This window comes from Cajanus cajan, chromosome 10 (genome assembly GCF_000230855.2).
Source record: "Cajanus cajan strain Asha chromosome 10, NIPB_CcT2T_4, whole genome shotgun sequence".
Classification (NCBI taxonomy): domain Eukaryota; kingdom Viridiplantae; phylum Streptophyta; class Magnoliopsida; order Fabales; family Fabaceae; genus Cajanus; species Cajanus cajan.
In genome coordinates, this window is record NC_138526.1 from 33,360,777 (window position 1) to 33,379,831 (window position 19,055).

At 34.2% G+C, this 19,055-nt stretch overlaps 3 protein-coding genes across 3 annotated transcripts; all 3 read left to right on the forward strand.

Moving 5' to 3' along the window:
• The first annotated feature begins 3,759 nt into the window (after positions 1-3,759).
• Positions 3,760-4,885, forward strand: LOC109793976 (uncharacterized protein At4g14100). The gene is made up of 2 exons (XM_020353451.3): positions 3,760-4,307; positions 4,393-4,885. Exons 1-2 carry the CDS (start codon positions 3,836-3,838, stop codon positions 4,560-4,562), a joined length of 642 nt encoding a protein of 213 aa, XP_020209040.2. The 5' UTR covers positions 3,760-3,835; the 3' UTR covers positions 4,563-4,885.
• A 9,748-nt stretch (positions 4,886-14,633) lies between these two features.
• LOC145952444 (uncharacterized) lies at positions 14,634-16,678 on the forward strand. The gene is made up of 5 exons (XM_083064808.1): positions 14,634-14,944; positions 15,071-15,332; positions 15,406-15,609; positions 15,694-15,930; positions 16,013-16,678. The coding sequence occupies exons 1-5, from the start codon at positions 14,823-14,825 to the stop codon at positions 16,676-16,678; spliced, it is 1,491 nt and encodes a 496-aa protein (XP_082920934.1). The 5' UTR covers positions 14,634-14,822.
• A 165-nt stretch (positions 16,679-16,843) lies between these two features.
• Positions 16,844-18,080, forward strand: LOC109805549 (uncharacterized). The gene is made up of 6 exons (XM_083065658.1): positions 16,844-16,989; positions 17,063-17,230; positions 17,298-17,402; positions 17,481-17,553; positions 17,634-17,729; positions 17,816-18,080. The coding sequence occupies exons 1-6, from the start codon at positions 16,955-16,957 to the stop codon at positions 17,903-17,905; spliced, it is 567 nt and encodes a 188-aa protein (XP_082921784.1). The 5' UTR covers positions 16,844-16,954; the 3' UTR covers positions 17,906-18,080.
• The last annotated feature ends 975 nt before the right edge of the window (positions 18,081-19,055 follow it).

Below are 19,055 nucleotides of genomic sequence, written 5' to 3' on the forward strand. Positions count from 1 at the left end.
GGTGCAACATATATTGTTGAGAGATTAGTGTAATGAGAGACTTTATATTAACAAAATTTTGAGGAAATTAATGATAGTATGATTTTGATAATATTATTTTTCATGAATAAATAAGAGAAAATATTGGTTGCTTCATAATGAGATGTAAATATAATGTATGTAAAGATGTGAGGAGAATAATTATGAGACATCATTTATGAAATTACATAAGCAATTAATTTTTGAGAATTTCTTCTCGATGGTATAAATAAATATGATTAACATGATAACCTTAATGTACATCAATTTATGTGATGACGAACATTTAACTCTATATTTTAGAGATATTAGTTTCAAGGTTTTCTCAATTTTTTTTGTTACCATATAGTTGGTGATTATATATTTTATTTACTTTTGAAGTAATATATTGATCTATATGACATTACATAAGAGATAGTGGCAATTGAGTGTCATTTGAGTATCTTAATTAAATGTGTAATTATAATATTAATACCTTTGTGTTATTAGTGATGTGAACTTTTGAGTTTAATTTTTAAAAGTTATAGTAATTTATAACACAAGTCATCGGAGATAATGTGAATTGCTAAAAATTTGAGTAATTTTACTTGGTTATCGTGTCAAATGTGATATTTTTCGTGTTATAAATTTTATATATCATGATTATATGCTTAAGAGTACCATAGGCTGTGATATTTAACATTATGAATTTTCATTGTATTAGAAAATACAATGATGATTAACCGGGTCTTAGATTCATATGACATAAAATTCACTAATAATGTATTATTACACCTTGTTGTTGTGAAATTAATTTAAGATCGACCAAATACAATTGTTGGATTTTTTACTTTGAAAATGGTTGATTATGAAAGATAGTGGTTAAAAACCTCTTAAAAAATATTCTATTGAAAATATATAATTAAGAAATAAGAAATGATATGATATAACATTTACTTAAAAAGATTGAAAATTATTGTGTGTAGTTAATAATTGATTTGGTCAATCCATTGACTTTAAACTCTTTGGCAAGAGAATAAGTCAAACAATTGAGAATAAGATTGATATGATATAACAAACAATGATAATAACTCGACTTTTGTAATTGGAGATTTCATGAAAAAGGTTCAATGGAAAAAATAAGTCAATTGTTTGTTTTGTTAGCACTAAAATTGATTAATTTATTTTTAATTTTTAATTGTTTGTTCTGTTTTCATGAGATCTTGCTGACGACTTTTTTACTGAAATAATACTTTTTTAAAAAAATTTTACTCAAATAGCCACTGTGCAAAATTATTTACACCACTTGCACTGTTTACTGTTCACGTTCAGAACGGGTCGTTCTGATATCAGAACGGGTTGTTCCAAATGTAAAAATAACACATGACGAATGGAACAGAACGGACCGTTCTAGTATCAAAATGGCTCATTCCATTTTTAAAATTAACACATGAACAGTGGAACCAGAACGGCCTATTCTGAATCTGGAACGGGCCGTTCTGGCCACTTCTTATGGGCTGACATACGGAACAATAGACATGAGCACACATTGATGGGTCATCAAATGCAAGGTCCATTGTTTCACACGAGAATACATGGAATGGTACATGGCCAATTCCATCTATTTTCTATCTGTGCCACGACTACTATAATGTAAACTCCGACATGAAGATTATTGGCTAATAATGACAAGCCTAGATAACCTGCATATCACACTAGGAAGACATGTCCAAATAATGTATAATTATAATAGTTTATAAGCGACATAGTGAATTAAAAGTAAAAATACATAACATTAAAATTCATATTACATTGATAAAGAGACATAGTGCATTAAAAGTAAAAAAATGATAACATTAAGATAGAGTGAATTATATAAGTTTTTTAATCTCCGTAATGGTGTTCAGTTCCACAACGAGGGCGACGTCTGTTACGGCCTGGATTACACCGTGAAGGTTGTTGGTCAGAAGGATTTGGTTCATCATCAAGCACTGGTTGTTGAAATGCTGCTGAAAAACTACTAGGTTCATTAGCGAATTCCGATTGATAAAGAGATTGCATTATAAAGGGAAATAATAAAAAAGTCAAAATTTGTACAGCTGTATTAGTTATTAGTTTTCCTTATTTTTAAGTGTTGCAATTGTGTCTATATAAGACACTTTATTCATCTCCCATAATACGTTCTATTGAGTATCAATATAGAAAAATACTTCCCTCTGTTTTCTCTCCTCCAAATAAATTTGTAAAAAAATTCTCTGATGTTGCAAACGAATGCCTTCTGTCAATTATGTTTTCTTGTGGAGTGATGTTGTGTGGAGGATTTGATACTGCTGATGACTCTCTTCATACGATCACATGGAAGTTGCACCAGTTTCAAATGTTGTAGAAGTCTTTCGTTGTTGATAGGTCCTTGGATCTTGTAGTAGTTGTGGCATAGATAGGAAATAAATAGAATTGGCCATGTACCATTTCATGTATTCTCGTGTTTGAAATAATGGGTCTTGCATTGGATGACCCATCAATGTGTACTCACGTCTATTATTCCATATATCGGCCCATCAGAAGTGGCCAGAACAACTCGTTTCAGATTCAAAACCGCCCGTTCTGGTTCTACTGTTCATGTGTTAATTTTGAAAATTGAACGGGCCGTTCTGTTCCATTCGTCATGTGTTATTTTTACATCTGGAACGACCCGTTCTGATATCAGAATAACCCATTCTGAACGTTAACAGTTAACCGTGCTAGTGGTGTAAATAATTTTGCACAGTTGCTATTTGGGTAATTTTTTTAAAAAAAAAGTATTATTTCAGTAAAAAAAGTCTCTTACTGACATCTCAAGAACACTCACAAATATCGAGTGCACGCATGACCTATAAAAATTTAAGAATAACGACAAAGATTGTAACATCTGTTGTGATTGGTTAACTTCTAATTGATATCAAGTATTTTAGATTTAATTGTTTGTTATACTCACTACATTATTAAATCTTATCGATCTAAGTCTCGTTGCTAGTTTGCTAAACCAGGTTTGATCATTAAAACCTATATAAGAAATTATTTCTTTTTAAAAAAATTTAAATATGTCAAAGATTGATAAATATTTTGAGATATTTCAAAATGTTAATTTATTTACAAAATAATTATAAATTTTAAATTCAAAATTATTATTTAATTAATTACAACTTTTAAAATTTAATTAATATTTATTTTAATGAAATATGATAACTTGATCGTTTTAATTTTAACTACTTTTAAATAATCAAACATTTTAAAAGTTATTTATTTTTAACTCTTATGATTAATTATAGTCACAATAACACTTTTATAATTAATTATAATTACTATAAATAGAGAAACAATTGGAGTCAAATCCAAAATATTATTCTCTTATTTCTTTCTCATGTTCTTTCTTTTTTATTTTTTAGGTTAAGAACATGTTAATTTTACATCTTCAATCTAATACTGAATAGACCCTCTATATTACACGCCTTAAAAATTACTTTCAACATCTATAAACAACACTACATGCCTTAAAAGTTAAAATCTATTTATGCTTTCAACATCTATACACAACAATCTTATTTTTAAAAAAAAAAAATCTTATTTAAGTAAAATTAGATTAAAAACACACATAAAAATTAAAAATTGTCCCGGTCTTTAAAATAAGAGTATTTTATAAGAACTAACAGATAAATATTTATATTTATATATATATAAGAACTGAAATAAAAAAATTTGAATTATAATCTATAAAACAAAAGTTAAACCAAAATTTATGGACTAGAAGCACTCAGCCTTATCTCCAAGGGAGCACCTGGTGAAAAAGAAGAGTGGGAGAATGAAGCTTAACCTGAAGTTGGTGTTGGTTTGGCTCTTTATCCTCCTTGGCCATGGAGTGTCTTCGGCGATTGACTCAACTCCTCCTCCTCCAACTCCGGCGCCATGGCCGGAGCAGTTTCACGCAGTGCTGTACATGAACCTCAGCACGGGGCACCTCCAGCTGAGCGACCTCTGGTACGACTGGCCCAAGGGACGCAACGTCAACATCTTCCTCAAGCAGCTCACAGGGAACCTCTTGTACGACATCGAGTGGAACAACGGCACCTCCTTCTACTTCACCCACGCCCACTGCCAAATCACCGACTTCCAAGTCGGCATTCCCCGCCCCGATTTCCTCGACGGCGCCGTTTACCTCGGAACGCGCGTCGTCGATGGCGGCTTCCTCTGCAACCTCTGGGAGAAAGAAGCCTTCATTTGGTACTACGAAGACGTCGTCACCAAAACCCCCGTTCGCTGGGATTTCTATGATGGTATATACAACATCTCCACTTATACTTTACTGGTTCCGAACGATGTGAGACTTTATGCTTGATATGAAATTTCAACATTTTGTAGGAATACGAACGCACGTGATGTCTTTTGAGGTTGGTGAGGTTTTGCCCGATTCCGTGACTCAGGCGCCTGCCTATTGTTTCACCGACGGCGAGTCTCTCGACAGAGAAAAATTCACGATGCTGGAGAACCCTCTCCCCCATAAAATGTTGCCAACTAAAGAAGCGTGGTGATGATGTTAATTGTGAGTGTAAACTATGATCCAACCGTAGTGCTATAGTGGGAATAAGGATGTTACTTGGCACAACATTAGCTGATAGTTGCTCTATTGTGCTTGGTATTAATTGGTTCTATACATTAGAGGAAACTCATCTTGCTATTTCAAACTTGAATTTCTGGAATTATTCCACTGCTACAAGTGTTGCCAATGGCATCAAAGATCCCAAATTAGCAAGAATAATCCTTTTCTGGCCCTTTGATGCGTTTCCCAGACATTGAGACAGTGTGAATTTGGAATCAAATAAAAGGGGATTTCCTACGGTGCAAGTTTGTTTTAGTGGTGTTCCCTTTGTCATCGGCAAATCATATATTAACACCTATCTTAAACAAGGTGAGAGTTATAGTCAGCTTTCACAAAAATGATCAAGTAACATTTCTAGAATTTCACTTCGGGGTAGTAACATTTTTTATTTGATTTAATTTAACAATGACAAGGAACATACATAACACAAAATGGCATGTTGTATGTAGTGTCGTGTTCCCAAAAATTCCCCATCTTGTAGTCTTGTACGACAGTTTGTTCTTTCATGTTCGACAAAGCACGTCGTTGATATCCAATGAGGCAATTGATGCAATTGGTTATCTGTGTGAAGCTTATTGTTTGTGAAACATGTAAGGATAGGAAAAACAACAACATAATAATCAAAAGTACCAAAGTAGATGATGAAAATAATTTCCCAACTTGTGAAAATTAATGAGGAGCAGCAAAACAAATAAATGACAGATATTTTTAACATGAAAAAACTCTTTCAACGTGAAAAGTAAAAATTCACGGGTATAAGTCAGTCAATCAAACTCCATTATGATCAAATAAGGGTACAAGAGAGTCAAATCAAATACAAAAACAAATGCTTACAACTCTTCAATATATCAAAGTAACAAGGACTTCCAACCAAAGAATAAAGAATAAATCTCAAACTAGAACAACCGTGAGAAATTGATTTCTCCAACGATAGATCTCCAATTCACAATCCTAACGGTCAAAACGAAGATCATCGTGTTAAGAACTTACTGTCAAATTTCTAACTCGATCCAATAGTAAACGAAGTAGAGATCACAATTTTATTAAAATTATTTGGTGTATGAGAACTAAATTTTCTACTCTTTTTCACTCCCTCTTATATCCGAGAAGAATCCTCTCCACTTGAGTTTTAAGTTAGACAAAATTCAAGTCATACAAAATTTGGGTCTTTTTTAGACACATATTTGGGAGCCCAACCCAATAAGTCTCACATTTCAGAAACCTTTTCCTCAGTAGTCTTCCGAAAAATAGAGTTTCGTATATGATTGGCTTTGTCTATTTTAAGAATAAAGAAATTATATTAAACATTTTAAATCAAAAGTACCAAAGTAAATAACAGAAATAATTTCCCAACTTGCAAAAATCAACAAGAAGCAACAAAACAAATAAATGACGGAGAATAATCATAAAGAGATTCCCCAACTTGCAAAAATCAATGAGGAGTAACAAAACAAATAAATGACGGAGAATAATCATAAAGAGATACAAATATTTTTAATGTGAAAAAAGTCTGTCGATGTGGTAAGTAAAAACTCACAAGTACAAGCCCAGTCAATCAAGCTCCATTATAATCAAATAAGGGTACAAGAGAGTCTAATCAAATGCATAAACAAATGCTTACAACCAGTCAATATATCAAAGCAATGAGGACTTCCAACTGAAAAATAAATAAGAAGAAACTTCAAATTAGAGCAACTGTGCGAAATTGATTTCTCCAATCATAGACCTCTAATTCACGATCCCAATGGTCAAAACAAAGATCACCATGTTAACAAAGATCACTATGTTAAGAATCTGCTTTCAAATTTTCAGTCCGATCTAATAATAAACGAAGTGAGGATTACAATTTTACTAAAATTGCTATGCGTATGCAAATCAAATTTTCTAGTCTCTTTCACTCTCCCTCTTATATCCTAGGAGAATCCTCTCCACTTGGTTTTCAAGTGAGACAAAATTTAGAACATACAAATTTTGAATCTTTTTTAAACACATATTTAGGAGCCCAACCCAACAAGTCTCACATTTCAGAAACCTTTCCCTGAGTAGTCTTCCAAAAAATAGAGTTTCATATGATTGGTTTTGTCTATTTTAAGAATAGAGAAATTAAATTGAATATTTTAAAAATTGTGAAACCAAATTGAATAAAAAAATTATCTAACATTTTTTGTCTAGATAAAATTAAATTTTCTTTTACTTAACGAGATCATGAATGATAATAAATTGAGTACTTGAAGTTAAAAAAAATCACAAAATGAAGGATTAGAGGAGTTATTTAATAAAAGAAATTATTAAATATGTAAAAGAAAATTTAAATTTATTTATATAAAAAGGTGCTATATAATTTATTACTCAGTTCCTCTTTCATTAAAATGTTCACTATTATCATTCAATTCAATTTCATTAATTTTAATATATAAAAATATTCACTATTGTCATTCGATTCAATTTCATTAATTTTGTTAGTGTTAATTTAGATGAAAGACTGATATTAAATATTTAAAAAATTAGAAAATTAAATTGAAATATTTAAAAATAATAAAAATAAATTAAAATTTAAAAGTAAAAAAAAACATAAAAATATAATTTAATCTTATTTAACTATAATAATAACAATAATGGAAAAAGAAATACCAATATATATGGAAGTTTCATAGCACAAGCACTATAAGTCAAGCACATGACCAAATACACCACATTAATATCTCTCAATGAGTAGAAAGATGGAATTTGTGCCGAAATCAGCGTGACGCATCCAAATATCACTACAAAGTCATAAAGCTTCATAGTCTCGTTTGGATTTGACAGCAAATAAATTGTCTGTAGTTGAGACAATTAGGAAAAGATATGAAGAATCTCTATATGGTCGATGTTTACATTCTCATGCATGCATTGAACATGATCTAAATAACTAAATAAAAAAATAAAATAAAAAACGAAGCAGAAGAAAAAAAAGGACAAAATTTTCATTTTTACAACCAATGAATAAAATGAGTTTTATACAAAATCAATCAATTCTAAAACTAACTATTACAAAAGATATTCACTTTTACCTCTAACTGTAGATCAATTGTCAAAATGATTCTATTTAATTTAAACAATCATTTTCTATAAAAGATAATTATGATTTATTAGTGAGTAAAAGATATTTCATATAATGAAGAAAGTGAATTGTTATTAAAAGACCCAAAGAATTAGCTAATATATCAAAAGATTTTTTAACCTTTTATTATTAAACAATTTTATAAAAAGTTAAAATTATCTAAAATAAAGTATACATAGAATAAGACATTGCCTTTGTATACATGTATAGATAATATATATAATAAAAAGTTCTATAATATAAATATATTTTGAATAAACTCAAATTTTTATGAGCTTTACATCATTAAAACAAGAAAAGTTTGAGTTAATAAGTAGGTGAATTTATTGATATAATATTTTTTAAATAATAACCAAAAATAAATTTATGAGAATTTAAACTTCAAATAAATAATATCAAATTAACGTAGAAATGTGGGTGAACTGCATGTATACCACAACAATTGATATCAAATTCAAAAATCTTTTTGATAATGTGTTAGTTAGACAATTTATTCAATTAACGTGAACTAACAATAATGATAACTAAATTCTCATAAATTAATAGATAACTTCTTTGAAGAAAAAAAAGGTAAGTCATGATCCTTTATTTAAAAAAAAATTAAAGTATAAATAACGTCTCACGCCATTAAAAAATATAAAATAAATATAAATTTATAAAACATACATAATCTATTAATATAAGAATTTATGAGTGATGATAAATCAAATTATATGGACCAAATTTGACAATACAAGATAACTACATAATATTATTATTGTAATAATGATACTGTGTATCCGTAAGGTTGTGTGTATCTATCAAGAATTTTGTAGTTGTAAGAAAGTCATGAATGAAACCTCATACCTTTCTGTTTTTTCAAAGTTAATGACACGTATTGTAGAATATCGGTTCAATTTGAACTTTGACAATGACATTTCCTAAAACGCGCCACATTCAGCACGCAATATGATGCAACGACAAAGATTTCTTCATCAAGACTAAAATACACATTTAGTATAATTATAATATACTTATTCTTAATATTTTAAAATGATTAAAATTCATAAAAATTAAAGTTAATAAAATTTCAAAGAGCTATAAATGTGAAAAAGATATTTTTTTTTTACTCATAAATATATTCAAATTATTAATCAAATCTGTAACGTAGTAGGTTATTTCAGGAGGCCCAAAAGCCTAGTATGGGTGATTTAGTAGCCCAAAACAGGTCGTTCCCAAGCTGGAACGGGTCGTTTCAAATTACTGAATTGACCTATAAAACATAGTTGAGAACGGGCCGTTCAGGAGGGAGAATGGGCCATTCCAAACCACAAAACGGGCCGTTCCGGAGGGAGTACGGGCCGTTCTGGATGAGAACGGGCCGTTTTGGATGAATCCCAAAATGGGTCGTTCTGGTTTCAGAACGGGTCGTTCTGCATGTGATTTTTGTACGTGTTGAGGGGTGCAGAACGGGCCGTTTCGGATTCGGAACAGGCCGTTCTAGCCACTCCTGAACTTCTATAAATAGGGGTTGGGTGGTTGAGGAGAAAATAAGGTTTTTAGAGAGAAGTTTTAGAGAGAAGGACTCTGGGTCTGTGAGCTCCTTTCTCTCCCAAATTTCTCTATATGATTCCTTTTCTCCACTAGATCACTAATGCCTTCTGTCTTTTCTTGAAATTCAAATTAGGAGGCTTGCTTTGGAAGGATTGAAGTTCCGGGTTGAGCTTCGAAATGGAATTCTACTTCTTCTCAGTTATTGGCCATTTTGAGCCAATTTTCAGGTGAGGGAAGCTAGAATGTAGGTTGTTTAATTTCACGAGAGTTAGGGAAGCTTTATGCATGGTGTTCTTTTGTTGAAATAGTTGAGTTGTTGGGTGCTTAAGTTGATTTATGTTGTTTATGTGTAAGTTGACATGATAGATGAATTTTAAATATGTTGTTTATGTTGTTAATGATTATAGTTGTTTAATTAAGTTGTTTGCATGTTGTTAAAATTATTAAAGTTGCATAGTTGTATGATTGAATAAGAAGTTGTCAAGCTGGTATATAATGCCTATTGTTGTATTGTTGTAAGTTGTCTATTGTTGTTAAGATGTCTATTGCTGTAAAGTTGTTAAGATGTCTATTGCTGAAAAGTTGTATGCTGTTTAAGTTGTTAAGTTGATTAAGCTGTGATGATGAGTTGTTGATCACTAGGACTAGGGAAGATGTTTTCGAAGTTGCTCATCCCATTGTGTGGATTGAGATAGTTGTGGTGCTCTAAGAGCCCAATTTGTTGAAAAATCCTCCTTGGAAAGTTGTCCCTTGGAGTGGTCGTTGTGTTGTTTTCCTCTAGGACTTAGTTGATCCCGTGTGTGGGCAAGGTTGAGGCACACGTGTACAAAGCGACCACGGTATAGGGGCCAGGCCGAGCTATACCGATTACAAGCGGCCAGATGTTTATTGTTGTAAAGTTGTTATGGTGTCTATTGTTGTAAAGTTGAAAAGTTGGGGACATATGGTATATATGTCCTATGTTGAGATACATAGTATTAAGGTGATAAGTTGAAAGTTGTTTTCAAGTTGAATCCCTTAGTACTGTGTGGGCGACATGAAAATAGTTGATCCATGTCATGGTTGAATGACCAATTTGAGTAAGGTATCTAGTTAGAGATGTAGTCTTTGACTAGGTACTGGAGGGTGCGTGGTACTTGGAGGACAGTGGGTGGGCTAACACCACATGTGGATTGGTGAGGCTAGCCAAGGCCGTGGTAGGCTCATACCCAAACCCTTCTGTCCTGACAGTAGTACTGGACCTCCGAGTCTAAGTGGCACACCTGAGCAATCAACTATTGTTATCTATACCTGGTTCTCTTCGGAGTTCCTAACGTTGTTCTATACCTGACCTGGTTGAGATAGGTCAAACGCTGGATTCGGTAGGGTTTATGCCACCTAGACTGCTCAACCTCAGTTGTTGGAGATCTCTCAGTTGTACATGCATGACGATGCATTAAATATTAAGTTGTATATTGTTGTTGTTGTTGTTGTTGTATTAAAGTTGTTTCTAAGTTGTATGAATGAGTTGGGTTTTCATGTTGAGCTGTATGGTTGTTTGTGATGATGATTGATATGCATTAATATTTGTCATGAGATACATTTATTACATGATTGTTAATATGATGAAGTGTGTGGTGTTTAGCTTCATGATTGATGGATTGTATGTTATACATGAGTAGTATTGGATAGACACTAGTGCAAAAAAGGGTATTTACGTCACCCAATTTACGTCGAAAACAGTAAACACCGACGTTGTAAAAACGCGGTGGCAATTTCGTAATTAAGTGGAGACTAATTTACGTCGGACCCCCCCTAGTCCGACGTAAATGTGGGAATTAACGTCGCAGTCTCATAGTGCGACATAAATTTACGTCGGACTAGAGGGGGTCCGACGTAAATTTACGTCGGAACCCCTATAATCCGACGTAAATTTACGTCGGAACAACGAAACTCGACGTAAATTTACGTCGGAACAACGAAACCCAACGTAAAAAATGGCCCTATATTCCCCACCTTTGTATTTTCCATTCCCGCGCTCACAATTTACAAACAACCCCTCTCATTTTCTCTGAATTTCTGAGTCTCCCACTGCGTTTATTGCTACATTCAACGTATCCAAGTCTCTAAGTGTCTGCACGTTGGTCGTTTGAGGTTAGTTTGTTGTCCCCGTAATTATTTTGTTTTTTTTTTTTGCTATTTGTTCCGCTGGAACGGGCCGTTCTCCTTGCAGAATGGGTCGTTCTCCTTGCAGAACGGGCCGTTCTCCTTGCAGAACGGGTTGTTCTGCAAGCAGTACGGGCCATTCTGCAAAGAGAACGGCCCGTTCTGCTGGAAATTTGTTGTTGTAATTTTTTGATCTGGAATGGCCCGTTCTAGTTTCAGTACGGGCCGTTCCAGATGCATTAAAGAAGAGACTTTTTTAGGCATTGACCTTTAGTTTACCATCGATTTTTTAGGGTTGTAGTTTAGGTTAGAAAATTTATGAATAACTGAGTCAATAGTTAATTTGTGTTAATATATAGATAATGAATCGAAGTTGGATGAATGCAAGTCGCATTAGTCAAGAGTACAGAAATGGAGTTGAAGAGTTCTTACAATTTGCAAGAGAAAATGGGAAACCCATCAAAGGGGCATATTATTGTCCATGTGTTCGATGTTTGAATCAGATACGTCAAGAAGTTGGAGAAATACGTGATCACCTGTTTATATATGGTATTGTGAAGAGTTATACAGTATGGACATGGCACGGAGAAATATTAGACATTCCAACAGTGTCAACAACTGAAAATTTTGAAGGGATGGGCGATAACTTAGAAGAGATGATACGTGATGTTGATGAAGAAAATTTTGAAAGAGCACATGTGTATGATACCTTAAAGTCTGATTTTGAGCAACCATTGTACCCAGGATGCAGTATGTTTACAAGATTATCAGCAACTTTAAAATTGTTTAGTTTAAAAGCAAGAAATGGCTGGACTGATAAAAGTTTCACAGAATTGTTGGAGTTATTGAAGGAGATGCTTCCAGAAGATAACACGTTACCTAATCGCAACTATGAGGCAAAAAAGATACTATGTCCAATGGGTTTGGAGTATAAGAAGATACACGCGTGCCCTAATGATTGCATATTGTATACAAATGATTTTGCTACACTGAAAGTGTGTCCCACATGTGGATTGTCGCGGTTCAAAAAGAAAACTGATGGAAGTAATGGTGAGGAAAAAATAGAGGGTCCCCCTGCTAAGGTCTTATGGTATTTGCCAATAATACCTAGGTTTAAAAGATTGTTTTCCATTAAAGAGGATGCAAAAAACCTCACATGGCATGAAAATGGTAGAAAATGTGACAACTTTCTTCGACATCCAGCTGATTCTCCGCAATGGAAGAGGATTGATGAAACATTTCCAGAATTTGGTGCAGAGTCAAGAAACTTGAGAATTGGTTTAGCTACAGATGGCATGAATCCTTATGGGAACTTAAGTAGTAAACACAGTTCATGGCCAGTTTTGTTGGTCATTTATAATTTGCCTCCTTGGCTATGCATGAAGAGAAAATATATTATATTGTCTATGATGATATCAGGTCCCCGACAACCAGGAAATGACATAGATGTGTATCTTAGTCCATTGATTGATGACTTGAAAATGTTATGGGACACAGGAGTGGAGGTGTTTGATGCATATCGTGAAGAAAAATTTACTATGCGTGCAATGTTATTTTGCACAATAAATGATTTTCCAGCATATGGTAACTTGAGTGGGTATAGTGTGAAGGGTCATTATGCATGTCCTATATGTGAAGAAAACACAAGTTATACCCAATTGAAACATGGGCAAAAGACTGCGTACACTAGGCATCGTAAGTTTCTTGTTCGTAGTCATCCATACCGTAGATTGAAGAAAGCATTCAATGGAAGTCAAGAGGATGAAATTGCCTCCACACCGCGCAATGGTGAAGAAGTATATCAACGGGTGAAGAACATTAACATTGTGTTCGGAAAGACGCAAAAGAAGTCAACTGAGAGAAATATCTGGAAGAAACGATCAATATTCTTTAATCTTCCTTACTGGTGCAAGTTAGATGTTAGACACTGCATAGATGTGATGCATGTGGAGAAAAATGTTTGTGATAGTGTAATTGGGACATTGCTAAACATCAAAGGAAAGACTAAAGATGGAGTGAAAGCACGACAAGATTTGGTGGACATGGGTATACGTTCTGAGTTGCATCCTCAGTCTATTGGAAGACGCACTTACTTGCCTCCAGCTTGTCATACTCTATCAAAGAAAGAAAAAAAAAGCTTTTGTGAGTGCTTAAGCAGTGTGAAAGTTCCACAAGGGTACTCCTCAAATGTGAAGAGTCTGGTGTCTATGCAAGATTTGAAGTTGATTGGTTTAAAGTCTCACGATTGTCATGTGTTAATGCAACAACTTTTGCCTGTGGCTATTCGTAACATTTTACCATCTTCTGTTAGAGTTGCTATTACTCGATTGTGTTTATTCTTCAATGTCATTTGCAACAAAGTAATTGACCCTGTAAAGTTAGATGAGTTAGAAAATGAAGCAATCACAATCTTGTGTCAATTGGAAATGTATTTTCCACCTTCATTTTTTGATATCATGGTGCATTTGATAGTTCATTTGGTTAGGGAGATTCGATTGTGTGGCCCGGTTTATCTTAGATGGATGTATCCTGTTGAGAGATACATGAAGATCTTAAAAGGATATGTCAAGAATCAATACCGCCCAGAAGCCTCTATTGTGGAGAGGTACATTGTAGAAGAAGCCATTGAGTTTTGTTCAGGGTATATGTCAAAATCAGAACCAATAGGAATTCCCAAGACTCGACATGATGGGAAACAATTTGGTAAGGGTACTCGAAGTTTAAAGATTAGAACTGTGAGTCGAACAAAAGTTGACCAAGCCCATTTGTACATATTGAACAACACTGATGAAGTAATTCCTTACATATCTGAACACATAGATGAAATCAAGATAGCACACCCTCGGATGAATGAGAAATGGGTATTGAATGAACATAACAAGAGTTTCTTAGCTTGGTTTAAGAAAAAGGTTTATGGTGAGGTTAATGCTTCTGATACACTTTTGAGACTCGCGCGTGGGCCTAACAACGATGTCATTACATTTGGTGGGTATGACATTAACAAATATTGTTTCTATACAAAGACAGAAGATGACAAAAGTAGAGTACAAAATAGTGGGGTTACAATTCAGGCTGAGGCTGTGCACTTTGCTAGTTCAAAAGATAAAAATCTCATTACAGCATCCATGAGTTATTTCGGAGTCATAGAAGACATATGGGAAATTGATTATGTTACGTTTAGAGTGCCTGTGTTCAAGTGTAAATGGGTTGATGGAAATACGGGTGTGCGGACAGATGATTTAGGATTTACTTTGGTTGATTTGAATAAGGTCGGCTATAAGGATGAACCTTTTATTATGGCATATCAAGCAAGACAGGTTTTTTATGTCAGGGATCCATGTAATGAGAAATGGTCAGTGGTCCTCGAAGGAAGAACCATGCATGGAACTCACGAAGATGAGTCTCTAGATATGCATGAGACATCGTCTTTTTCAAGCAGATCATTTGGTCCTATTGCGGACAATGAAGTGGACGAAATACATGCTATTCGAAGTGATCATGATGAAGGAATATGGGAAAACATTCCAACCTAATAGGTTTCTGTTTATGTATTATTTATTTTTTTATTAGTTATTTTGTTGCTATATTATTATTATCTTTTTTACTTTATTTGTCTATTCAGTTAATTCATTGTTTTAATAATGACAGTTTAATTTTTTCAGGATTATGGAGGATTCTGGGTCTGGCAGTGGAAGGAGGGAAGGTAGATCTGTCACCCGATTGTCTGGGTTGACAGCTGGGCGCATTGCCAAGGAGAGGACACCGGTTGAGGTGGATCCTCGTTCTGGAAAGGCATCAGGCCCAAATGCTGCCAAGTTTAAGAGCTATTTAGGAGTCCTAGCTCGACGACATGTTTTTATTATCATTCCATCATGGGATGACGTTCAGGAGGTTGACAAGAACCTCATGTGGCAGGATATTCAGGTATATACTTTCACATCCTTTCAATATTATATAACTAAAATACATTATTTATTATTTGTTGTTATTTTCATAGCAAAATTTTGACATTCCCAACACTGAGGGCATGAGGAGGAAGATGTTATCTGCCCTTGCCACCAGGTGGAGAGACTTCAAGACTTTCTTGACACGGGAGTATGTATTTGGAGAGCGCCAAAATGAGACTCCCTGTCTAAAGTACCAGATCACTGATGAGGAGTGGATGCAATTTTGTGCCACTCGATTGGACCCTTCGTGGCAGGTTAGTTATTGATAACTTTTACATTGACACAAATACTTAAGGTACATTTTAATTTATCTCATTTTCTTTTTTGTATTATTGCAGGCTAAAAGAATAGCTGCCCAAGAACGACATGCCAAGAATGGTGCACCCCATCTATTGTCAAGAGGGGGATATGAAAGAAAAAAAAAGCAAATGAAGAAGGCTAAGGCACAGGCAGCAGGGGTTGAGGATGCTGACCGTGTAGAGTCACCTCCCCGCCATGAGATGTGGATAGCAGCCCGGACAAAACCAGATGGGCAAATGACTTTTGAGTCTGCAAGAGTCGTTGCTAGTAAAATAGTAAGTAAAAATATACAAACTAAGACTCTTCATTTCAACTCATTTAATTCATAAGAATTTTTAATCTTCCTTATTGTTGCAGGAGGGTTTAGTTGAGCAGAGCACCCAGGGCTCATTTGTTTCTGATGGTCGGAATGATATCCTCACAACGGCCATAGGAAAGCCAGAGCACGGAGGTCGTGTGCGTGGTGTTGGTGGTTCTTGGAGCCACCGAGATTTCTTTGGTGGCCAATCATCGAGGAGCACTGTCAACTCTTGCAGTCAAGAGGTTATACAGGAATTGGAGCAGAGATTGAAGATGCAGTTTGAAGAGAAACTGAAGAATATTGGAAAACAGTTTGAACAGAAGTTTGAACTTTTGGCTCGTTCTCAGCAACAGACTGCAGTTGCTCATGATGGTGTTCGAGTCAGCACTAAAGGGAGTTGTGCTGCTCCAGATCCCTCACCGGATCAGACTCACACTGATGTACCAAACCAGTGTGAGTTATATGTTGAGGATGACCCCCCACGGTTAGTGGCTATTGGTCGAGTATTTGAGGGTGGCTCAACCATCCATGGTGTCCCTCTACAGCCAGACTGGACACGGGTTGTGGTTGACCAAGTTCAAGATGCTGCTGCTCCAGTGCCTTTGCCCAATACAGAGGTTCAACTAGTGGGGCAGGCAACCGGCACATTCTTAGCTTGGCCAAAACGTTTGGTCATGCCGCTTTCAGCACGGGCAAAGGTAATTATATTATTGCTCTTTTAGATTCTTATAATTCTATTATTGTTTAACTAATTTTGATTATTTCTTTAGGATTTTATCAATCGTGGTAAAGAGGTCATGAGAGAACCTCATGTTCATGATGCCAATATCGCAGAAGCTGAGGATGATGCCATATCTAAGCTTCTAATCAAATTACCACGAATAAAGAAGCATCCAATTCAATTGTAGTGGGACATTAGAGTTTTTGGAGTTGATAGCTCTGATGTTCCACTATACATATCTCTGCCTGATGCATTAGAGATTGTTGGGGGAAACTGCATGTTAAATATATCTGTCATACAGTTGTGGGCCATGTAAGTCATATTTTCTTTTATGAGTCTAAATTTACAATAATTACATTTAACTTATAATAATTATTTGTGTTAGGTACATGGACAAATTGAGTGTGGAGCAAGCACAAGCAGAAGTATATGGATTTATTGAGCCTCAATCCATCCAAAAATCAGGAAACACTCAGGTCCAGATCCAACAATATATGCAAACATGGATGAGTGACTCAAGAAGACATATATACATGGCTCCATACATTGACGGGTTAGTTTTTTAATTGGTTTTTTAATCATGGTAATTTTTTAACTGATTTGTTTGTCATACAATGTAGGTCCCATTGGCAGTTAATGGTAATCATTCCTAAGGAATATACCGTGGTGTGGTTTTGTTCACTTCATCGAAAACCAAGCCATGAAATTAAAAGCCAATTACATGGGTAACTAAAATTTTTTCATTATGTTTTAAAACTAATTATATATATTGGCTAACATTTGTTTTTATTTCAATTAATTAGAATCGTGTCTGGAGCTAATATATTAAGTGGAAGAGCCAGATCATCAAAGTCATTGCATTTCATATACCCTAAGGTTAGCAAATAAATTCATACAATCAATAATATTTAAATTTATTGACTTTGGAATTAATAGTTATTTGTTTCTCATTTTAGTGTAATAAGCAACAAGACTCGTTTGAATGTGGCTATTACATCATGTATTGGATGAAAGCCATAGTTTCTGCGGGTATTATTGATTCTTGGGCGCAGGTAATTCATATCAAAATTTATTTAACTATATTTACCTTTAGAATAATTAACATTGCATATTAATGACACTTAAATTACCCTTTCAGGTCTTTCAAGATCCATCTCCATTGCCCAAAGATGAGTTGCTCAAGATAAGAGAACAATGGGCAAATTTTTTTCTAAGTTTAGTTAGTTAGATATTATGTTTATAGTTTGATAGTTAGTTAGATATTATGTTTATAGTTTGATAGTTAGTTAGTTTAGTTAGTTAGATAGCATTGACAAACATGTTTTATAGCTTTTTTAGGATAATAGGATTTACATTGTCATAATTTATGTTTTTTAAGATTTATATATTATTTTCTTTTTGTCATTCAATTTTGAAATACAATTTGAATTTCTATTCTGGACTGCCTGGTTTAGAGTTGGTATTCTGGATTATATTTATATGCAGGTGTTGGGTATATCAATTTACAAACATTTTAAAAAAAAAAACTCCCACAATTTACGTCGGACATGGCTTTGTCCGACGTAAATTTACGTCGGTCCTCGCAATGACCGACGTAAATTTACGTCGGACAAAGCCATCTCCGACGTAAAATTGTGGCATGATTTTGCCCCATTTTACGTCGGTTTGGAGAAATCCCCGACGTAAATTTACGTCGCCTTTTAGAGGCGACGTAAATTTACGACTCCCGTATTAACGTCGGATCCTTTTCTGACGTAAAAGGGTCAAAATACACGACGTAAAAGACCCTTTCTGTACTAGTGAGAGTATGGTGTGACTTTATGGACATGATTGATAGTTGGATGATTGTGTGGTATAGACTATTGTCTGTACTTGTATGATTGATTTTTAAACTCTAGCTTACCCTTCTGTTTCCATGTGGTGGAACTACGATGATCATACTTGGTATGAGAGCAGGTCAGGGCTAGCTTGGAGTTGAGGTGTCTGCTGCGAGACGAGGAGTTTTGATCCTCGTGTTAGAGTTATCATTTTGATAGCGGTTTTGTCTATGCTTGACCGGCACTAGGAAATATTATTTTTGGGATGACTGTACATATATGAAGTTTTATTTTATAACCAGAAACTTAATTATTTTCAATTTTATTTGTACATGTATATATGAGTTATCCAGCTTAATATTTTTCTTAATTTCACTAACAGTAATGTGATTTCACTAAGTGTAGAGACCATGGCAGGTCGTTACAAAATCAAATAAACAAAAATAAAGTAATAGATCAACGGTGATATATAAAGTAAATTAAAAAGTTAAAATATAATTATCATTACTTGACTTCAAATGTTTTATAAATATATCTTATTTGAATAGAATTGCGTACGTT

Coding starts and splice junctions, on each gene's coding strand:
- LOC109805549 (XM_083065658.1), top strand. CDS start 16,955: ATGTTAAATATATCTGTCATACAGTTGTGGGCCAT. Junction 17,403..17,480: donor ATTAAAAGCCAATTACATGG/GTAACTAAAATT, acceptor TCAATTAATTAG/AATCGTGTCTGGAGCTAATA. Junction 17,730..17,815: donor TTATTGATTCTTGGGCGCAG/GTAATTCATATC, acceptor TTACCCTTTCAG/GTCTTTCAAGATCCATCTCC.
- LOC145952444 (XM_083064808.1), top strand. CDS start 14,823: ATGAGACATCGTCTTTTTCAAGCAGATCATTTGGTCCTATTGCGGACA. Junction 14,945..15,070: donor AAAACATTCCAACCTAATAG/GTTTCTGTTTAT, acceptor TAATTTTTTCAG/GATTATGGAGGATTCTGGGT. Junction 15,333..15,405: donor TCATGTGGCAGGATATTCAG/GTATATACTTTC, acceptor TTATTTTCATAG/CAAAATTTTGACATTCCCAA.
- LOC109793976 (XM_020353451.3), top strand. CDS start 3,836: ATGAAGCTTAACCTGAAGTTGGTGTTGGTTTGGCTCTTTATCCTCCTT. Junction 4,308..4,392: donor TCGCTGGGATTTCTATGATG/GTATATACAACA, acceptor AACATTTTGTAG/GAATACGAACGCACGTGATG.